The 21,815-nt window shown below is 38.7% G+C and overlaps 1 protein-coding gene across 10 annotated transcripts in view; it reads right to left on the reverse strand.

The window, feature by feature from the left end:
• EPS8 (EGFR pathway substrate 8, signaling adaptor) overlaps positions 1-21,815 on the reverse strand; it is a 134,101-nt gene that overhangs the window by 53,223 nt on the left and 59,063 nt on the right. For 8 of the 10 annotated variants that reach the window (XM_080562218.1, XM_080562216.1, XM_080562219.1 and 5 more), the window contains 2 exons: positions 1,306-1,396; positions 146-219 (listed from right to left, as the gene is read on the reverse strand). In XM_080562218.1, coding sequence (XP_080418344.1) covers positions 146-219; positions 1,306-1,367 — 136 coding nt within the window. In that variant the 5' untranslated portion in view covers positions 1,368-1,396. Of the gene's footprint in view, positions 1-145; positions 220-1,305; positions 1,397-19,022; positions 19,253-19,304; positions 19,330-21,815 lie in introns of those variants that run through there. The other 2 variants (XM_080562221.1, XM_080562220.1) reach the window with 2 other exon arrangements.

The raw sequence follows: 21,815 nt of genomic DNA on the forward strand, positions 1-21,815 counted from the left end.
ACATACTTATAAACATATATATACACATTTCAGTTTTGTATACATACTATATAAAAGACATAAATAAAATATATACCAAGACATCACAATCAATGTTTAAATAACAATTCTAACATAAAAGTTCAGTGACTTTATGCCACCTTACCATAAAGAGCCTTTGCACTTGTTCTTGAATTCTGCTCCCTCTCTGCCTGACCAAATGTTGGTGAGCCATAGCCACTGGAAGGAAAAAACATTTCTGGTTAACTTCTGAATAGATATATTTGCTACAAAGACACAGGCATTGAATAAAACCCTTCCCTTATGTAGGGCTATACACACCTACAACATTGCTAACAGAGGTAATGCCACTGGATACTGGTTCCACATCATGAATATAATTAAGTGTATTTGTCTTAGGCTGGAAGCCTTTCTGTGCTATTTTTTTTGCATTAATACAACATCATGCACAAGGGGGGTGTGGTATACATATAAACACTACCATAAGGTAAGAGTAATTACTATGAAGGAATAATAATGAAGACTATGCCAAAGACTTAGTAGGATTTTGCCTTTTGCCTGTGTACACAAGTGTTAATTGTTTTTAACAGTTTTATGTGGTTTTCATAAAAAATAAAAGGCATATCATTGCCTACAACAAATGAAAAGACAATCCAACTTCCTTCTAGGGTAACAGCAATAATGATTAATATACAAACTTATTGTGAAGGGACAACAATATGAGAAGCAGATGATAGCACAGATGCCCTGCTCCATACAGGAATACATGTTCTTTTGCACCAGATTAGGCCAGTTCTTATTAGTGGTGTGAATGAGCCTAGTGCCATGCTTCTGACACATGGAACATCCTTCTGTCTCAGAAAAGGTAACACTTTCAAGGAAAGCAACAGTTGTTCAGTTCTGTTTACCCGGATATGGTATTTTCTCACAGATGGAAAGAGCAGCCTCATCTTTGATGCACAAAAATGCATTCACTCAGAGCTAGCCTTAAACAGCTCAGGCATACGAAGACCTCTCTGAGTCATGTACGAATTATATTGTGGCTACAGCAATTTATTTTTCTGTGCCAGATGACTACATTCCTTAATACAACTTTACCCTTACACTGATAGAAAAATCAGTCAGTTACTAACTATCAGTTTGCTAACATAGTTGGGAAGCTGCAACACTCTTTTACGGAAATTGCCTTTGTATTATTCCAATGAACTCTAATAATCGTGGCTCCATCTGAAATGAACGTGTAAGGAAAAAAAACACAAAACTATTTTTTTGTCCATGGAAGGAAAATCAAAGGCATAACCTTACTTGATTTGAGGAGAATAACTTCCATATCCACCAGGAGGGGTATTTGATATATGTCCATTCATTCTTATTGTCACTTACTGAGGGAAACGATCTGCGAAAAGAAACAGCAGCAAATGAATTGAAGTCTCTAAAAAGATGAAGGTTTAATACAGATGTAATACAAACCTAATGAAAAAGTTATGGCTGAAATGGGAAAGGAATTGCATCAACAAGCTCAATTGTTATTACTTGTATTGTGGCAATACCTTAAAGACCTATTACAGAACTTCCTCCAGTTGAAATTTGGTTTTGCTTCAAATAATTTATAATTTGGTGAATTAAGCCATTAGAATAGTCTTTAGGAATAACTTTTAAAATAAAAGGCTGACTAAACAAAGAACAACATCTGCTGCAGAAGTGGACAAGATGTTCCAAATGGCAACTTTAATAATCAAGCATGCTTGAGTTTAAACCACAATTCAATTATTTGAAAGCAACTTTAGAAATGAATTTTTGATACATATTTCTTCTATAAAATGTATCAGCTGAATTTTTAGAAAATGCATTATCAAAACAAAACACAATTGTTATCACAGGAGAAAACTTGCAAGGTTAGTTATTTTGGGACTAAAAAAAAATATATAATTTTTTTTTAGCATCATGTAATTTCCTGAAAGTTTGGTGTGCCAAATGAAGCTCTCATATAATAGCAATCCTGAGAAAGCCATGATGAAAGAGTTAAAAGAATTTCCACCTTTAGTATCATGCTATTGAAATTAAAATTGACTCTGGAAAATGATTTTCATATTACAATTAATAAATCACTATATGAATTTACCATGAGAAAATATTCTTTCATATGTGTATACTAAATACATATTTGAATAACTACCTAGAATCCAGAGTCACGAAATAGAAAAAACTACTTCAACTCCACAAATTATTCAGAAATATGTAAGATAAAATTTGTATCCAACAGACGTTCCATTTCCTAAGGTAAGCACAACCTGCTTTGTTGTACTAAAGCCATTTTACAAGCAGTTTATTTTTTGAATCACTGTCAGCCTACTGCTTAATTTAACTGTTCTCTTCCTGCTTTACAATGAAGCAGCAGCCAATTGATCTACAGCGCATACTGCACTTTGTATGTGTTCTGCTCCCTTCCTCTTTCACGCAGAAACACAAATCTAAAATGAATTCTGTCCTCAGCTCCAAAGCCTTCTGCTATTTCAAGGCTTAAAAGCTGGGTTGAGACTTCTGCACCCAGCACAGAGTCATTTTTATATCTTTTTCACCTGACATCTCTTACCTGAGATACAGTTAGCAAAGCTAACTAGAACAGAGCTATATTGATTACATGCCGACTGTCACCATGTGGAAATGTGCTATTTCCCCTACAGCAAGCACATACTTTGTAATCTTTTTCTTTTTCTTTTTTTTTTTTTTTTGCTTTTAGATCTTTGATTGCTCCTTGCAAAAGATCTTTACTGACAGATGCGTATTTTACTTCCAGCTCTCCTGTGTGTCGCCAATAACATATCACGTATCCAATTTGGTAGCATGTTTGGTTGCTCTTAAGCCACTTTTCATACAATGCAATACTTGACTCCCCATGCTGAGCACTGTTCAATTCATCAGCAATTACAACCTTTTGGAAGCATCCTGGAATTGACCCATGACTTGAAAGAACAGAAATATTCATTTATACAGCAGGATGTGCCAGGTCATTGTGCACTCCTTGTGCCATTCTAATACACACACAGAACACAGCCACTTAGACTGCTGTTCTCTAGATCACGCTGCTATTAAGCTCTTTGACACTTCATATTGGCTATTAATTCTTATAATCTGGAAACACTGCTCAATTTTGACACACTGCTTAACAATTTACAGTCGGATTAGCTTCCTAAGAGTGAGTGGATCATAAAACTTCCACAAATTATGTCTATTATTTTTCAGTATCCTCTTCTCATATACTTTCCACACATACTTTTATTAAGATGACTCTTACTTTATTCTCTATACCCATTTACCACCTGTGATTTTTCAAATCACAAATTCCTCAACAACTCATTTTAAAGTTATCTGGAAACAAACAAACACATTTTTTAAAATCAAAATTATTTTGCTTCTCTGACATAATTTTTCCTCTTAATCAGCAACATATTAGGTTTGTTACTTTTACTCCACTTAATTTTATGATAGTGGTGAAACATTTTAAGTAGAAGGAAAGTAATATCTTAGAAGTCAAAGCTTCAGTCTTTGAAATTAGCATAATACACTGCAAGTTTTATAGCAACAATGACCTTGAACAGCAAATTTTCACATCACAAGAAAATACCTTGACTAAATACTTGCTCGCTGTAAGGTGTAACACCACTTAGCATTAATACAAAAAGCTTTAAAACTACATTTGGGATAAAGTGATGGTACAAAACCAAAGTTAGAAGTTTTGTCTGTCTCAGGGAAAAAGCAAGGAAGAGGGAGATAGGAAGGGAGAGGGAGAGGGAGATGAAACCTTTTTCTGCCAAGTAAGCACAAAAGTTTTAGGGAGTTTTAGCTGATTTGCAAACAAAACACCATATTCTACTTGATTTGAGTAAAGCCAACGGTATTTCCAATCTCTTATGCCATTAGAAGAAATCAAATGCTTTTGAAACATCAAGATTACTACTTTGACGGCACAATTCCAGAGCCTACACAGTACTTCTCGTAACTTTGTTGAAGAAAGCTCCTGAATGTGAATAAAATCTAACCCTTCACAGTCATTATTCATAATTAGTCCTCGGTACTGATGATTCCACCAAAATTATCATGCTATTTCATCTCTCTCAGTCTAAATATTTCTGAAAAAAATAATTTAAGAAAACACTTTAAAATTTTCTTAGGCGCATAATGGAGAAAAGGCAGAAACCTAAAAGAATAACGAAGTGTAGTGCTTCACTTACTATGCGCTTGTACAGCTTTCTTTGCTGTATTTTTCATCTCAAATACTCTTTCATGTCTTACAACCAGTCCCACAGAAAAAGTCAACCAGTGCACATTGCTAAGCTTTTGTCATCCAGGAGTCTATTAATAAACTCCACTTCCTCCTTAATCTTCCCTTTCACCTCAGGCCAGCAGTTCATGGTAAAATATACTGGTACCGTAGACTTTAAGATAAACATCCTTCAAAATTAACTGTACAATCCCTCTTTAAGTAGACCTGAAGTATCAACAGTTTACTTGTGAATATATCCAAGCATGGTCATGCCTTTCTTAGAATCCTGAGAAGAAATAAAGCCTGCTCTGAACAGTAAATATTTTAAAACAGGAAAACTGAACAAGAATTTAGGAAGAAAAGAATCATAAGAAAATATGTAAAAATAACAGTAGTGAGATGAATGTTAAAATACTTATGTAGAAGTATATTAAAAATACATACAATAAATATCATGAGAAAAATAGTTTTAAGTAGGAAATTCTTTAATACAAAACAAAACAAAAAACAATCCATTTCTGGCAGGATCTGAGACTGAAGAAAAAGAATCCACCCAGGACTTCACCAGTGTAATCAGCTTTATTTTTGGCAGGACTCTAAGATACTGATAGTAAGCAGCAACATAAACGACAAAGGTCTAGTTTTTGTAAATGACAAACCATTTCTGAGCAAGATGTAACTCGGTTCTTCAGTTGACAGTTACTGGTGGGCTAACCTCAAATATGGACACTATAGCAGTGGTATACAAGATGATTTCATTGGTCATAAATATTCATTAAAAACATGCCCAAATCCTAAAATACTCCTTGCCTTCCCCACCTTACAGCACAGCATCCTAATGAAGGCAATATAATTTGTGTGCAAGAATAAGCTGACACATAGACAACTCACACGTCCTGCCATTTAATTTCCTAGCAGGAGTTTGAAGGAAACAAAATCCCTCAATTTATTTTAAAAATCCCTTTTCTAGAAGGGCAGAACTATCTCATTATAGAAAATGAGATATAGAAGACACTGGTGCTCTTTTCCACTCATCCTGAATCAATCAGTCTCACCAGAGATAGATCACTATATCAAATGGAAAAGGAAAAGGAAAAAAAAAAAAAAAAAAAACACAGCTGAGTGGTGTGGGGTTTTTAGACATTATGCAAGGAGCCGGGAGAGTTAAAGAGAGGAGGATGCCCGGGAAGGAAGAGGAAAGCCAAGAATGGCTGGAACAGTAATTATCTACGGATTAAGAAAATGTTATTAGTCACAAGCCATTGTTACCACATGTCCCAAAAAACACACAGATTCTTCCTCAGCTAGATAACAGGCACAGACTGTAACTCCAGCCTAAACAAAAGCAAGTGGACCATTACAAGGTAACCCTTATCTGTAGCAGATCTGACATTGTATCAAAGTCAGAAAAGGACCCTGTCTCTCCAACCTTTCCCCTTAAAAAAAAAAACAAAAGGGGGGGGGGGGGGGAGAGGGACAATGAAAACAACAAAAAATCAGATGAGTCCATACTACGCTGTAACTCACTATAGCTTCAATAAAAATGCCTAGCATTGCTATTCCACAGCATTCAGTGCTACTGATCTTGAAAACTTGCTTGCTGTTTCATTTCTTATATTTCATGTGCTGCTTCTTGATTCACCCTCTTCACCCACATGTGCCTTCCTTCAAACCCATGTTACTCCCTCATGCTAGTTGGTACTTTTTAATCCCCTTGTACCTCCACACTGAAGTCATTTCTTCACTTATTCCTTATGTTCTTTTGTATTGGTGTCTTGTCCTCTTGTGTCTAACTTCTAGTTCTCTATCTTCACCACAACCACAGATTTTACAAATGGGAAACTCCTGCTGGAAGTCACAGACAGTCTCAAATGAAATGTTGCCACTGCCCTCTACTTCAAGACTCGTTTCAGACAACAACCAAGAGCAAATATGCCTTCTGCACTCTGTTCAGCATCCTGCCTCTAGACAAACATCAAGATGCACACACGTGCATTTAAGTAGGTATTGCTTCAGAAATGATCATTGGGGATTTTCCATCGTCTGCACATTGATATCAGAATTTCTCAGAGACAAACTGCTACTCTTTGGGCTGGCAGCAGGTTCAAAGTATAATGTTTTCCATTTCCTATTAAGGGGACTAGAGCAACAAAAGGATAGTAAAAAGATGATGGTAAACATAACACACAAACTTGAAAGCTAGACCTAACAAGTGATGCAATTTCAAGACAAAAGACTTGGCCTTCTTTCACCGTTGCTCTGGCTGTTGTCCCTTTTGCCTCTTTCAAGCCACTCTATTAATGATGGACGGGGAGGGAGGTCGAAGTTTTTCTCAGAAAGAACAGGTGCTCTGGTATATATCCATGTCTGGGCATCAGAACTTCAAGTAAATATGTTAAGTACAATAACCACTATAAATTCATTTTGAAAAAGTTGTTACTTTCAGGTCTTCTCCAAATCTAGACCAGTTGTCCAGCATGACCATTGGCATTATGCTACACTGTGTCTTACAAATCTGCATTGAGTTGCATCCTGTGCTTAGATTTCAGTGCATTCCCAATCAGCCCTTCTGGTGGATGTAATGTATCTAAATGGGTTTCCTGCTAAAGAAATCTGGTGGTGAGGAGGAAATGAGTGGACATTCCCCCCACCCTGCATTTTGCTCCTTATAGAAAGCTGAACAGATAGAATATTATCTGCCCACTGAGATCAGGGGACAGAGAGGTACGAGCATTTCAAGAATCTAGTGACAGTGACAGATGAATGACTACGGCTCTGGCCAGGAGGGAGATAACACCGTGTGACAGGAGACACAGCACCATGCAGGAGGGATTTACAAATGTATTCAGCTCCACAGAACAGGGCAGCAAGTGAGCTCAATCAACATTGATTTTTCAATTTGAAAAAAGTGCTTTGGTTATTATTCACACTTTCTGATATTTAATATTTTTCCCCCAGTCCTTCAGTAGGAGTATGCTAAATTCATCAGGAGTATTCTTGTCAGCAGAATAGAAAGGATAATTTTTTTAAGAAAATTCTGAAACGTAATTATCAGTCAACATAGGAGACAGGATATGTTAATGCAAGACAAGTCCACAGAGCAAGAATTGTTAGCTGAAAGAGAAGTTTTCTGCTGGGAAAACTAACAAGATAGAAAGGGCCCCATAAATTTTATTTTTGTTTTTATGATATTTTACAGCGATTCATTGTTAAGAAAACATTCTGACAATATACTTAAGATAGGGATCTTTTATTTGGAGGAAGGGGAGACATGAAGCTAAAAAGCAAAAAAAAGAAAGAGTAAACTTCAGATAGATTCTGTTCACAGATTTAGCTCTTTGTATTGACACACTAATAGAGAACCTGCTTGAAAACAGGTTCTTATTCAGACATGGTAACCTACTTCCATTCATTTCTCTCAGGTCTGGGCCATGATTTATAATTACCCCTACTGAAAGAAAATAAAACAGCTTTACAGATACAAAAGCTTCAAAGACTTAAAATCTCTATTGTTACAAAGGAACGTTAATAAATATGCCAGCATTAAACCCGTGACTCACTGATATTTTTAATTAGAGAATTAACCACCCCCTCTAAAGCATGATGAGTATTAATTACTAAGATCAGGATAATTATACAGACCTTACAGAAAGCATCAGAGTGTTGGAAGACCAGTATCTTGTATAAAACAAAAGCCACACAATAAAACCCACCACATACACACACACCAAAATAAACAAACAAAAAAGCAAAAACAACCACAGACATAGAATAACAGTCTAAAGAGGAAGGCGGCTATGGCACGTGAAGAAATTCATAGAAGGAGGTAGAAAAATGTGATTAAAATGTACCATAGAAAACAAACAAACAAAAAAATCAGTGTCAATGCTACGTCTAGCTCAAGTATATAAAGAAGACCAAAGAAGAAGCTGTTTCAAGAGGCCACAGCTTTGAAGGGCCATTGGCACACTGCTCCAGAAGTTAATTCAATGCCTCATCCGCTGCATCCAGGAGCCAGCATGCACCTGTGTGGGCTCACAGAAAGGAGGCTGGGAACACATTTGCTGTGCCCAGCACCATCACTAAATTCCCCCTTCCAGTGTTCAAGGAACAGCTATAGAACAGTTTGAAGACAGAAACCTGAAAACTAAAATTCTATCCAAGTTTAATATCCACCAAAATTCAGAGCACACACAAAGACACACGAACTAGCAGAGGGTACAAATCCTATTTCAACATGGCTGCAACAGTGCTCTCAATATCTCCACCTGCAGAGAGATGTAAAATAATTTCCTCAGGTTTTATTATATTACAAAAATAAATAAATAAATAAATAAATAAAAAATTTAGAGCCACTAACTAGTGAATACAACTGAGCTAGCAAAGACACCATAGCTTTATATCTCTTCTTCACACCCTCTGATTTTTTTCATTATTTCCTTCTGTTTCTTGATACAGCACACTACAAACAGATCATTAGATTTGAAAAGAGGGCACTCCAGACATTGATTTGAAAGTCAGCTTGCAGTGTACCATCAACAAACCTTCAATCTGACTTTCAAAAGGAGAACTTATAAATAATATTTATACTGTTGTGCACTTTTAGATAGATCAGCAGAAAACTCAGCAAGAAAGTGTGCAAAGAGTGCTTATTTCCAGATGTCATGAGAGTAGGGTTCCCACTACCCAGAAGAAACTACATGTCAAAAGGTTCATGAAATTTGAACATACTTTTTTACTTTCAGGTTGAAAACAAGCTATGACTGTAACTGATGAATTACTTCTAAATATTTTCTTGCAGTGAAGTGCTTGTAAAAACATCAAGAAATTAGAAGAATTTAAAAGTAAAAAAATGAACACTTACTGTAAAGGTAGCAGACACATCTAAAAATGAACAAGAATATGTTTGTAAGTGTTGTCTGTTTTTGTTTCAGATAAAAATTTCCTCTTAATCTGGCTAAAAGATGAGTGAACTCATGGTTAAATTACTACTTGCTCCTGCAAGTTAACCAAATGAAACTGGCTTAACCAGCTATCCACATCTTACTTGCAAGCTTAACAGTTTTTCTTTTAAAACAAAAAAATAACATAAGGTATTCCAATGATGCTGATTAACTTTTCAAACTTCCCAATTAAGAAAGGTCTTTAGTTTCATCTAGATCAAGTAATGTACAAGAATGGCAGCAAATGAAGCTTCACAAGGCTGGTATGTAACAGCTCATGAGTTTAAATTAAGATGTTTTAAAACTAATGCCACCATAACAAGTTTTTGGGCTTAAACAAGAAATACTAACACTTTAAGAGGCAGTAGACTCTTCATATTCTCAGAAGTAATTTAAAAATATTCCCCTAATACTTTTCAATGACCTTGCAACATCACGTATACACTAAAGTACTAAATTAACACATGCTACCTGGAGAGGATGAAATCATTCCAAGTGTATCTCCCAGGAGAGACCAGGTTTTCACTTTTCATGCATGCACAGAACACAGAAGCAGTACTTGTCCATAAAGCCATGTGGTTACATAGCTGTATGGTATGACAGCAACCTCTGTGCCCTTCCTCACAGCAGGGCACATTCAACATTTAACTGAAGCTGGTTTAGAGACACTAACAACTGAAAAGTATGCTATCTTTAAAATTTACCCTGTTTTACAGGAACCCTATTTCTTTCAAACTCAGGAACCTAAAAAAAAATACTGTGTTTTTAATCTATGTGGGAAAAATGCTGCTCCTGAAAGTTTGTATCTAAATCACCATCCAGTCACTCAATTGATCATTATCTCTTCTATTTTTCATTAACTGTAGGAGACACCATGAGAAGGGGGCTGGATTCACAGTGTCCATATAGAAAACTAACAACAAAAACAAAACCATAGGGACTTTGAAAATAGGCAGAAGAGAGACAAGGCAGAAGAAAACAAAATTAATTTTTAAAGAGAATTGGAGAACAAGTTACATCAGAAGCTATTTTAAGACCTAACACCAGCCTCACTGACTTTTAGAAAACCTGTTCAATTTTCCCACCTGGAAAGTAGGAAGGAATCCGTACTGCCATCACCCAGGGGTGATGAGTGAGCTGATTGTGATGTTCAATTTAATACTGTAAAAAATAAAATAAGATTTTGTTGTCACTGGAAAATATGCACTAGAAAAAATATGTTTTCTCCTCTAATCGAAATACCCCCTAGACACCAATCAGGTAATCCACAATCATTTCTCGTCCCATAGCAGAGTGGAGTAATGTAGAGATATGACAAGAGCTATTCAGCTTGTTTGCTTTTACAGAACTGTGAAGCCAAATGGCCAGTCTTTCTACATCTCACTGTTTTTTTCCAAGGCTTTCCATTCTGAATGACGAATGTGCAACAGCAGACTTCAAGGACTGTTTCATGTCACCTAGGGTTAAAAACAGGTGTGACTATGATCAGTAAGATCCTTGACTCTGAATGCAGCCTATGCAGCTCTCAGCACTTTCAGGCACGCAATACCTCACCTGCACCCAAACATCAGCTGGTGATGATTATTTGAGTAACCAAAAATTTTGAACACCCATTTTTGTTTGCATTAATGTACATGTAATCCAAAGAGACTATATTCTAATGCAGTGAGTAAACAAAAGGCACCATTTTAAAATCTATGCATAACTGACTAGTTCACACTGGACAGCAACTACTAAGCACAAAGTGAAGTATATAAGAACATGCTGAACTAAGCCGCATAAGTCACAGTCCACCACTGAATTAACAGTGTATGTCTGTAACTAAGCCTTGGTAGCATGGAACAAAGTAAGACTGAACAGAAACAGATTCGACAACTTGTGGGAAGAAAAGCAATTTAAAATTCTGGCATTTCATGTCTCTGATTTTCCTATTTTCAGTTATTTATTTCTCCCTATACATATACAATTTTGTCTTCCAGCAATCTGGGCAAAGCTCTTCCTCTATATGCATTTCAGATATGAAAACATATATTCAGTTTATGTCAAGTTTTTGAGTATTTTTTTAATTACTTGATCAAGTACCAAAATGTGATTTTTTTCCCCAATTAACAAATTCACATTTCTAAAGCAGTCTCTGATTTGAATGCCCAGAGCTACAGACTTGATTTTTAGAAGCAAAAGTATAAAGTTTTGTTTGTTTTACAAACTTCAATGCCCTTAGAATCGCTTGTTAGGCTTCCAGCAAACATTCAGTGATTAAAGATGACAACATTATAAACCTTTTAAAAAGTCAAATTATAATCAGCACAATATGGTTTTGGCTCCAATTTCCTCTAATTGTGGAGTTTGAGTTTTCACATATCACAAGAAAATTTTGTCCAGAAATGTGCCATTGCTGGTTACCAGATCAAATTTAGTAAGGCATCACTAGAAAGGGATTCTGAAAGACTGCAACCAGTGATTTTACTGCAATTTGCTGATTCATTGAATTTAAAACATTTTGCTGAGGCATTTCCAAGGTCAAATTATTACTTTTTTGAATTATGTCAGCTGGGTTCCCAATGAAAACCTCAGTCTTGGACTGGGGCCCATTACATCCTGCTCCCAGGAAACCTCAGAGGCGCTCTGTTTTTCAGAAAGTTTCCAAAGGTTTTGAAGGAAACTAACACTAAAAAATCTTCTAGAAGATGGAATTACTGTTCTCCACTTAGTTCTTTTATTAGAAACACGCATGTGTGCAATAAGAGTGTGTGGTAAAATGGAGAGTAAAAAGGGAAGGAGCTAAAAAAACCATTTGTGCTAATGCTTTTTGATTTTTTTCCTGCCTGGAGAGGTGAGCTGATAGACTGGGGGAAACTGGAGTGTACCACTCATTTCCACACGCTTCTAGAATTTTTCTAGAACTAACTCCAGTGCTATGGCATAAACACATATCTAAAATCTTTTTTCAAAATATCGGTACCTTCCTACAGTGCTAAGAGAGAATTAAGTTCTCTTTAGTTTTCAGGATGAGTCACTAATTTATAGGGCTCTTGCAAGACTGACAGTCAAAGACACTATAGGTTGGTTGGATTTATTTTTCCTTTCTTTCAGTTCCCTGCTCCCAGAAAAACACATTTCAACTACTCTGCATCTCCTTGGTACTTCTAATATATGATACCAAACAGAACTGCCAGACTTCACAGGCTGTTTGACTTTCATAGCAATGACACCACTGCAAAGTGAGTTACAATTTCAATTGGAGTAAGAAGGATTACCCATTGAGATAGTCCTTAAAATAATGAATGCTATCTTGAGGTCTTTATCTATAAGGCCTTTTTCCTCCTGGTTACACCCATGTGGGCATAAAACACAAATATCCCTGAAGAAGATGCTAGAGCAAGGTCATCCACAGAAACTTTTTTGAAAGAGGAAGGCCCTTATAAATAGAGCTCTCCCCCACGCTGTAAGCAACTAAGAAATCCTGTTCATTATAAAACTTCACCAGCTCCTCACCAATGATTTAATTTTGTTTACAGAGCTTTGAGTTACTTATACTGTAATATATATTCTATTTCATGAGATTGAAAAGGATAATTTTTCCTTTTCCAGAAGGCACATTAGATAAACTTTAAACTCTTACCCAGTTTCAAAGGAAAAATATTTGTCCTACACAAAGCCTCCATTCAGAGTCCCTGTTTTTACTACAGTAAGAAAAATAGCTGTGTCCTGGATAATTTGCTCATGTATGCCAATAAAAGCACATTGGATTAGAGCCAGCACTTCTAGCAAACACCCAAAGAATTCTGAAACCCTATGAAAAGCTGAACTTTTTTCTATTTTTTATCTTTTTTTTTTCTGCATGCCATTCCCAGTGCTTATTACTTGTTTTCAATACATATTGCTTTATATTACTGTGAGAAGAAACTAAGAGAGGAAAATAAGACTAAAGAATAAAAACAAAGCTTTTAAAGAAGCTCTTTTATGAAAAAAACTTTTATCTTTATAGGTTTCAAATGTTAAGCATGTACCCTCTTGAACTCCACTTTAATTAAAAATGATAAAAGATACTAAATTATACTCATATTTTAGAGGTATAAATAATTAACAAACACATTGACAAAGACTCTTAGATATCCACACTTCCATACAGGACTCTGATGCTTGTTGTCTAACCTAGGGCAGGTCTGGGTCAGACCTGGAGTACAAAAGAACCAGGAGAAAGTTCTTGGAAAATTACTGAGATCACATCAGATTTTACCATGCATACGCCCTTTCCCCAAATGCAATATTTTTTCTAAACAGTTTCGCAATCACAGAAAATGGGGCTGAGAAGGAAAGAAGTCATCTCCCATCCTCGGGGCAGGTGCAACTGTGCCAAGGTACTTCCCAAAAAGTATTTGCTCAACCTCTCCTCCTGCCACCAGCTAGAGAGGCTAAAAGCCAAATCTGGGGTACCCCAGGGGCTCATTAACCTTACTCTGAAAAAGTTCTCAATAAATACTCTAAATCCTTGTTGCAGTTTAAACTCACTTGATACTGCTTCTATGCACAGCATGCCCAAGCAATTCATTAGCTTAATATTTTTTTAAAAAGAATAAAAGGTAATAACATGCACCCAATCGGTGCTAAAATGGGCTTACAAAAATATCCCGTCCTTCAGTCTTGTTTGATAAAGAGTTGGATCACTGCAACCTCCTCTCTCTTTTATAACTTATCACTCATATCGGCACTGCAATAGGCCTACAAGGGTGATGTCTCATGCATACCATCTCATTTGTTTTTCCAACTCAACTATCCAAAGTAAGCAGACGTCAACTTTTATTTCCCATAGGATCTCACAAGGCAAGTTTCAGGGGGAAGAAAAAATATTACAGTTACTTCATCTATATATTATCTTTCATTATCTCAGTGTTTTTCTAAACCATATCCCCTTGCTTCTTCAACTTTACATAACCCCTTCTCTTTCCTCATATTGTCTAATTCAGCCGTATTTGTTTCTCCTCCTTTTCCTTTTGTCATGCACATCTGCAGCAGACTTTGTGAAACAAGGTTTTTCAAGAAAAAAATAAGCCTGCCACAGCCCCCACAGCAGTCCCCCATGTTGTTCAAGGCCCTTAAACAAGTGACTCAGCTTGCCATTAGCATCATGACTGTCCTCATCTTGTGTCTGATTGGGTTGGATGACCAGCGAGATCATTAACACTGACAGCTACAAATATCTTAGTTCCCAATGGAGGTTGCAAGAGCATTAGAGAGGTAGGGGATTTCATGAATAGATGTGGCAATTTATGCTTCCCAGCTATTGCTTTATTCTTTCCGAAAACTCACAGATCTGACAGGCAGGCAGATCTTCACAGACAGACTTCAGTGAAATGGCAGAAGCTACAACTACTCCAGTCGTCTATGCCCTCTTTCTGACTTTACAGGGAAGTAAAAGTAAGACATAAAAATCTCAAACTCTCTTGGGACTCCTGAGTTTGTAGTCCCGCACACACGAGAGAGCCGACACTAAGGCACAGATAAAATTTAGCACAGGGACAAGACGGTTTACAACGGGAAGAACAGCCCTATGTTTGTTTATCCACAAACAGCTTAGTCCCCAAGTTACCCACGCTTGGGTCACATTTTAAACATTTTCTCCGTGAACCAACCAGGAAGAGACTCCCAAGTCCAGTAGCCTCGTATTTTGCAAAAGATCCACAGAAAGGGGACTTTTCTCCTGTTCCTTGGACACTACCTTGCACTCTATGAAACAGACCTAAACAACTTTTTAAATTATTTTGTTCTCTCCAGATTTGCCTTTACTGAAACACAAGCTATCCACACATTACTTCATTGATGCTCCAACTCAGTTTTATTGCAAAGAGAGGCCACAACACGATGGAAAGTCTCCACGACGTGCAGTCAGCAGCACAGACCAATGAGGTCTGTAAATCGTTCTCCCAAAGCAGAGCTGAGCCACTGCTCTCCTAAGAGACTGCCTTGTGTCCCCATAGAGCCACCATCCATCACCACCCACCTAACCAACCCCAGGGGACTACACGGCCATTCCCCTTATCAGCTCTGCAGGGATGTTACACTGCATGGGATGAACAGAGAGGTTACTGAGACATTTGCTGCTCAAGCAGAGCAAGGTCGATGCTCATATCCAAAGGCATCAGCACAATTAATATCTAGCCAAGATGGCCAAGCTAACTACCTTTGTGCCCTTTATGGAAGGGAAAACAGCATGGCTGGAGTCCAGAGCACTGAAGGTGACATTTCGGCAAAGTACACATCCAAAAAACTTGCTTCCTTTGCTATTATTCAGATTTGTGACGCAGTTCCTTCAAGGGGATTTAAATCGCCGGCAATGCCACAGTCAGTGCCAACCTCTCAGGTGACGTTAGTGGGAGATGTATGTGCCCATTTTAAAATATAAAAACAGGGTCAGCTGGGTGCTCTAATCAGCTCGGGGAGGTGGAGGATTACAGAAGGTAGAGATGGAGAAGGGAGGTGAATTCAGCCCTTTTCCTGTGACCAGACCACTCCCCTGGGCACGAGCCTTGGCTGCTCTCCAATTCTACTGCTGGAGCAGCTCCTCTTGAAAATCTTGTACCCAAAGGAAAGAAAGTGCAGCTGAGGCACAGGAGGGTCCTCTGAGGGCACAATGACCCTCTGCTCCTGCTCACATGGCCTTGCAGCACCTGCACCCATTAGGTCCTCTTCTACCCTGTCAAAACAGCGATACAGAAACATGAATTGAATCACACCTGGTAGTGCAAGGCCCTTGCAGGGGCCCTTCATTTGGATTCTCATACCTGGCTAAAGAAAAGGTGCACAGGGTTTCAGCTGACAGCTTTGAGTCATGCTAATATCAACACTCATTTGGGGAAATACCGAGTACTTTTGCTCTAGGAATGGGGAAAAAGTGCATGCACTTTTAGGCTCAAATCAGGGCATTTGCAGCCAAGTCTCAAAACAAGCTCTGCTGTCCCCATCTTCCTCATTCCGTCTTTTCCCGGTCAAGAACACAAACAGCTTAGCTTGGAAGAATTCCTCAGAATATTTGCATGCCTCCATGAAGAACATATGAGAAAATTATTGACTGTGGGGAGGGAGGGTGTCCATTATCATGACAACGAACAAACAAACAAAAAAAACAGTCTCATAACATCTTCTCCAGCTGCCCAGATTGACTGGTGAGCACCAGGGGCTCTTTGGCCAGGCTTTGGACTGCTTAGCAGATGGCTGCTCCTCGGCATGCACAGAGCATCCCCTCTCCTGCACGAAGACTTTCACGGCAGCTAGAAGCAGAGGCACCAGTTTGCCAGGCACCACTCTCTTCCTCCAGCTTGGTGCAATCTGGAAGCTCAAGCAAGCCTAAACATCCTCTTTGCTTTTAATCATTAGCAGACACAGCCATGCAGCTGCAACGCACGTGACCAGAGGGCTCTGGTCTATGACCAGGAAAGGACAAAGTGCTCAGGCAGCACTCAGCCAGAGGCAGCTATGGCCCTCCTTTGAAACTTCTGGTGTATACCACACAACCTCTTCGTTCTCTGCAATTAAATCAAATGCACTAAACTCCAGCAGATTTCACTTTCTTTGAGTGGTTAACAAGCAAGTCTTTAAATTGCCCTCTATCTACAACAGTAAGGATGCTCTAATGAGGGCTTTTTCAGGAGGAGATGAGATGCTTCTGGATGTGCTCTTGAAATGGAAGAGCGTACAACGTAGTGTCATGTACTTTGCACTTCCCTCCTATTAGGCTGTTATTATCCAGCTCTCCTTGTCATGCTCTAGTGCACTCCAAAGCAGGATGATACACATGATGCAGAAAACTATGCACAAGTGATATACAAGCTAATGCCAAACCGACTGCAAATACTTTTCCAGAGATGATTTTCTAAACTGTCCAAGCTGAGGCAAGGAACGGAAGAAATCTCTCACTCCTGACTCACACTATTGGCCTAAGCACAGGGTGCTTCATGAATCAGAAATGGCTTTTGGACACCCCCTGCTCAGGAGCAGAGGGCTACGAGGACTGGAGGAAGAAGACACAGCTCCAAATTCATGCATTTTCATTCCTCCATGAAAGAGAAAAGATTGCACAAAACTTGAGGAATTTGGGATATATTTCAAGCCACAAGGCAAGTGTAAACAGTAAAATGAGGTTTTGAGTATTTATGTATTATCTAGAGAGAAATGCATCTCTACACTATATTTTTTAATAATATATTTTGCCTTCTGTCCACATCCCACAAAATCAAACTCAGTTGTGTTACTCTCCCCAAGCCTACAAAGAAGGGCAGAGGAAAAAATCTCACTTCCTTGTTTTTTGTTTTTTTTTTTTTGTTTTGTGTTTTTTTTTTAATCCCTGTCTTGTTGTTCACAGAAGACAAACACTTGAAAGGTGATTGCTAATATAAGAAATACTTGAAGCCACAGCTCAATACTTCAAATTAAAATAAAAGCAGAAAAAGGAGGTCCATAATGTTACCAAAATCACTGAAAACCCTGTTAGAAGACAGATTGACATTTCAGAACTATTTAGAAGTGGGATGCAACAGGTCAAGTCACAACACATTACTCAGATGGACACTGCCTGGAAACTGAAATCATTTTTCAGTCAGCTACAAGATATGCTAACTGTTAGTATGAACTAGAAGTGACAGAAAAGTGTAAAAGAGCACCATGAGATGCAAAACAGTCTCTCTCCAAATGAAAGCTACAGTTTCACTTCCCACCCTCTACCCTCTTTCCAGAGAGGGGAAAGGGGATGAAGGAAACATAGATCAATCAATCAGCCTCCATCAGCCTTTTTTTAATACTGATTTTGAAAAAGATTCCAATTTCATACCAATTAAGGGACTCACACCAGGATGATTCTGAAAGAAAAACACGGCATGAGTAATATTTCTGTGCACAGTAGTGCAGTCAGCTGGACGTTTTTGTCATCTTTACAACTCACTTGCAAATGCCTCAGAAAATAGTTTATTTCACCACAATATGCTCACTCCCAGGATTAAATCCCACACTGGGTAATTTGAGAATTAATGTTCATGAACAGTTCTGCTCAGAACTCCCAAAATATTAGTCCTGCTAAATCAGGAGAGATGATTGGACTCTTTCAATACTCCAAACTAGAAGAGAAGTTTTAGAAAGGAAATTTACTCTTCTCAGAGACTTTCAGTCCTCCACTTCAGTCCCTACTCCTGAAAAATTGCACCCTTGTCGCCTTCCCGCTGCCTTTCCTTTGGATATGAATGAAAAGTATTTCAACTGCCAATATCAGGTTGGAACAGAACTCAGATGCCCAAACTTCATAGTTTTGACAGATTTTCAGAATAAAAAAATAGGGAGACAGTGAGCTTGAGAGCCTGTTCCTATTCTGAAGTTTAACTGTTCTGTATCTTTATCAGCTTTTTTTTTTTAATATATTTTAAATGTGTATGGTGGGTATTGTCTTATGTACATTAAAAAAAGGTATGCATAGCACTTAATTTTTATTTGTTTTGACTACCACACAAAAGCACAGTCTCTAGGAAGTGATTTAGACTTTAACTATTATGAGATTACAACTAGAAACCTCCTGGGTTCAGTGAGGGTTTCACAAGGTAAAGCTTAATTATTTACAGTTTATTTCATGACAGACTAGATTCCAAGGTCATTTATCACCACGAATGAATATAAGTCACTGGCTTCTATTTTTGTAGTGCAACCACCAGCACCTAGTAAGAGCTGCAAGATGAGTAGCAGGAGATATCCACCCTTAAACAGCACCAAGAGGTGGACCTTAGGAGCTAGAAAAATAACAAGGACAAATATATCTGCTTAAAAAGGGAAGGTACCTTCCAAATCAGAAGGGCTAACATAAGCTGGCAGCCTCTTCATCAAATCTTCAAACAAGAGAGGTTATTCGGCACACGCCAGCAGTTCTCCAAGCCAGTGCTGAGAGTGAAGGCCCTCTCCCAGGCAGCAGGAGCTGCTGCTCAAGCCCTCGCTGGGGCAGCCGGGGCCACCCCGTGAGCCCCCCTACCCACTGGACATGCTGTGCGCTGGTGTCAGAAAGCCTGCCGACAGCCCACGGACCACACCGACCCCTGGATGATGCTGGCTGTGGACAGCCCCACCTGCGTGGCTCTCCTCCACCGCGTAGATCCTCTCCCAGCACAGCAGATGACTTGTGTTGGGGCTAAGGCTGGGGAGATGTGGGTAGGCTACAGAGGTGTGCGAGCAGCGAGCATGGGCTCCTGCACCTGCGCAGGTGCATGCAGGGCAGGAACAGGAAAAGCACACTCCCCTTGAGACAAGCACGCCCAAAGGTTTCAAAAACAATACACCTGGGAGCCGGGGCAGCAACATTAGCTGGCACCTGTGGGTTGTTAGCAACAAAACAACCCAGAGACCTGGCAGGGATGTTGGCACCTGGTTCTAGCAAAGCAGACCACAGCTGGAGGGTGCACCCGGCAGTGCAGAACGACCTGCTTCCCACCATCCCCCAGCAACAAGGGAACCTGAAACTGGTGGCCATGCTCCATGGCTTGGAATAGATGTCATCCCAGGTGCCTCTGGATTTGTATCTTTATTGCACCACCCATTAGAGCCCTAAAGGTATCTCCTACTCAATGCAGGAACAGACTATTTCTTCCCACTGTTATGGTCGGCAAAAAAAAAAAAAAGGAAGAGGGAAAAAAAAAGAGCGAAAAGAGGATAAACAGAAGAACACTGAGAAACGCAACTGCATCACACAAATTAAGGCACAGATTGGGGCAATATTTGGACTCTTCATGGCATGGCTTGTGTGGACAGCCTGCACCACTGGAGCCAGCACCCTCACAAGCTCCCAGGGTCATGGCTTGGATCACTAGCAAAGAGGATCTAGAAGTCGTCGAAGTGGCTCATGAGTTAGAAGAAGGTCACAATTTGGGGGCATCTAACTTAGTAATACAGGCATTAATAATAGAAATGAAAAGATAAAATCTTCAGCATCTGTCTTCAGAAAATAAAGGTATTTTCAGACCAGATATTAAGTAGTTAAAAATGATATCACAAAGTACAAAACATGCATTAGCCCCTATGTTGATTTGACTTTCAATTTTGTATTTGTACCATTTTAGATTTGTATTTATTGTTCAAGTTCCAAAAGCAAGCTATTCTTGTTCTACTTCAAGGAAAAAAATACCATGTTATGTACTAGTAGCTAATGTACATTGACCACAAATAATCATTTGTAGAATTAACATTTTAGGAGGATACATATCATAATAGACAAGCAATGGTGTGCTTATGTCCATGATGATAGTAGCAAAACAAATGCTTGGCTACATGAAGAATCAGAGATCTGTGATTCACCAGCACGAGTCAACTGCAAAATGAATAAATCACTACGACAATACATTACTGTAGAAAGTTTTATTCTGGTGAATAAGTGGGATTGCCATGTTGCTACTGAACTCTTTTTAAATGGGTGTAGAGGAATATAAATGAGTTAGTGAGCTATAAGGGATGATAAAAAGCTACAAATTAGTCCTTTTTTTTAACCTTGATTTTTTCCCCGCACACAGTACTTATATATCCTTAGCAGTAAACATTGTACAGCTTGATCTCTTTTCAGGAGAGTTAAGAACAAGAATGTTAAAAATAATTCCAAATATACTCACAGACCTTTACTTCTAGGATCTATCAGTTACATAGTGGCTTATCAATAGCATTTGACTATCAGCCCACAAGTGTCTTACGTTGCAAAAGAGGCACAGATCTTTAACTTCTGTCTTTTAGCCTTTAAGTCACCTGTTGTTTCCTCCTGACTCTGCACTACATCCACCAGTTCTTTGACTTGAAGCATCTGCTCCATAACTGTATTATGTTTTCTGGCCTTGCATAAATCACAGAATAATTAGCATTGGGAGTGACCTCTGGAGGTCATCCAGTCCAACCTGCTATTCAAAACAAGGCCATCTTTGAAGTTAAACTAAGATATGATCTATGAGTTGTACAATACAATCAAAATGACTCCTCAAGCCACAAGACATTCTGCAAGTGATCAACAATTAGTTCCTGACTGCTGATAAAATAAGCTATCCCATCTTGGTCCCACACTTACATCCTATTAATGATAGGATGAATAGGATCAAGAGCAGAAGTAAAGATCTTGCAAGAGCACAGCTGCCAACCTGTGAATCACATGCAGTTCACGAGCATTTTAGGAAACCTGTTAGGAATAATGGGCAGAGAAGAAAGTGGCAGAGCAAGGACAGAAAGCTGCAGGAGCGGAGGAGGGAGGTGGACAGTGTAGTGGGGGAAGGATTGGGGCCAGAAGTCAAAGCAGCATTTCTCTGGTGGATATCAGCATAGCTCAGTTGGCTGACACATGGAGAGGTTCCTGTAAAGCCATTTAGTACGGCTTGCATGGTCCCTGGTGACCCAGAGAACCCAGTTCAGGAAGACATCTGTATTTACAAAAGCCTTGCTGCAGCTGTTTATACAACTCCCCTTAACCAAGGCCTCACTATGGGGCTGAGGGGAGGAGAACAATTGAGTTACCACAAATGCTGTCCTCTGGCGTAGAGCAGGGAATGAACATTTACTATCTATCACAGATGATTTTTCAGGCTGTAATTTTCATTATGGATTCAAAATCA

The sequence above is a fragment of the Anser brachyrhynchus genome (assembly GCF_964034855.1).
Source record: "Anser brachyrhynchus genome assembly, chromosome: 1".
In the NCBI taxonomy this organism is placed as follows: Eukaryota; Metazoa; Chordata; class Aves; order Anseriformes; family Anatidae; genus Anser; species Anser brachyrhynchus.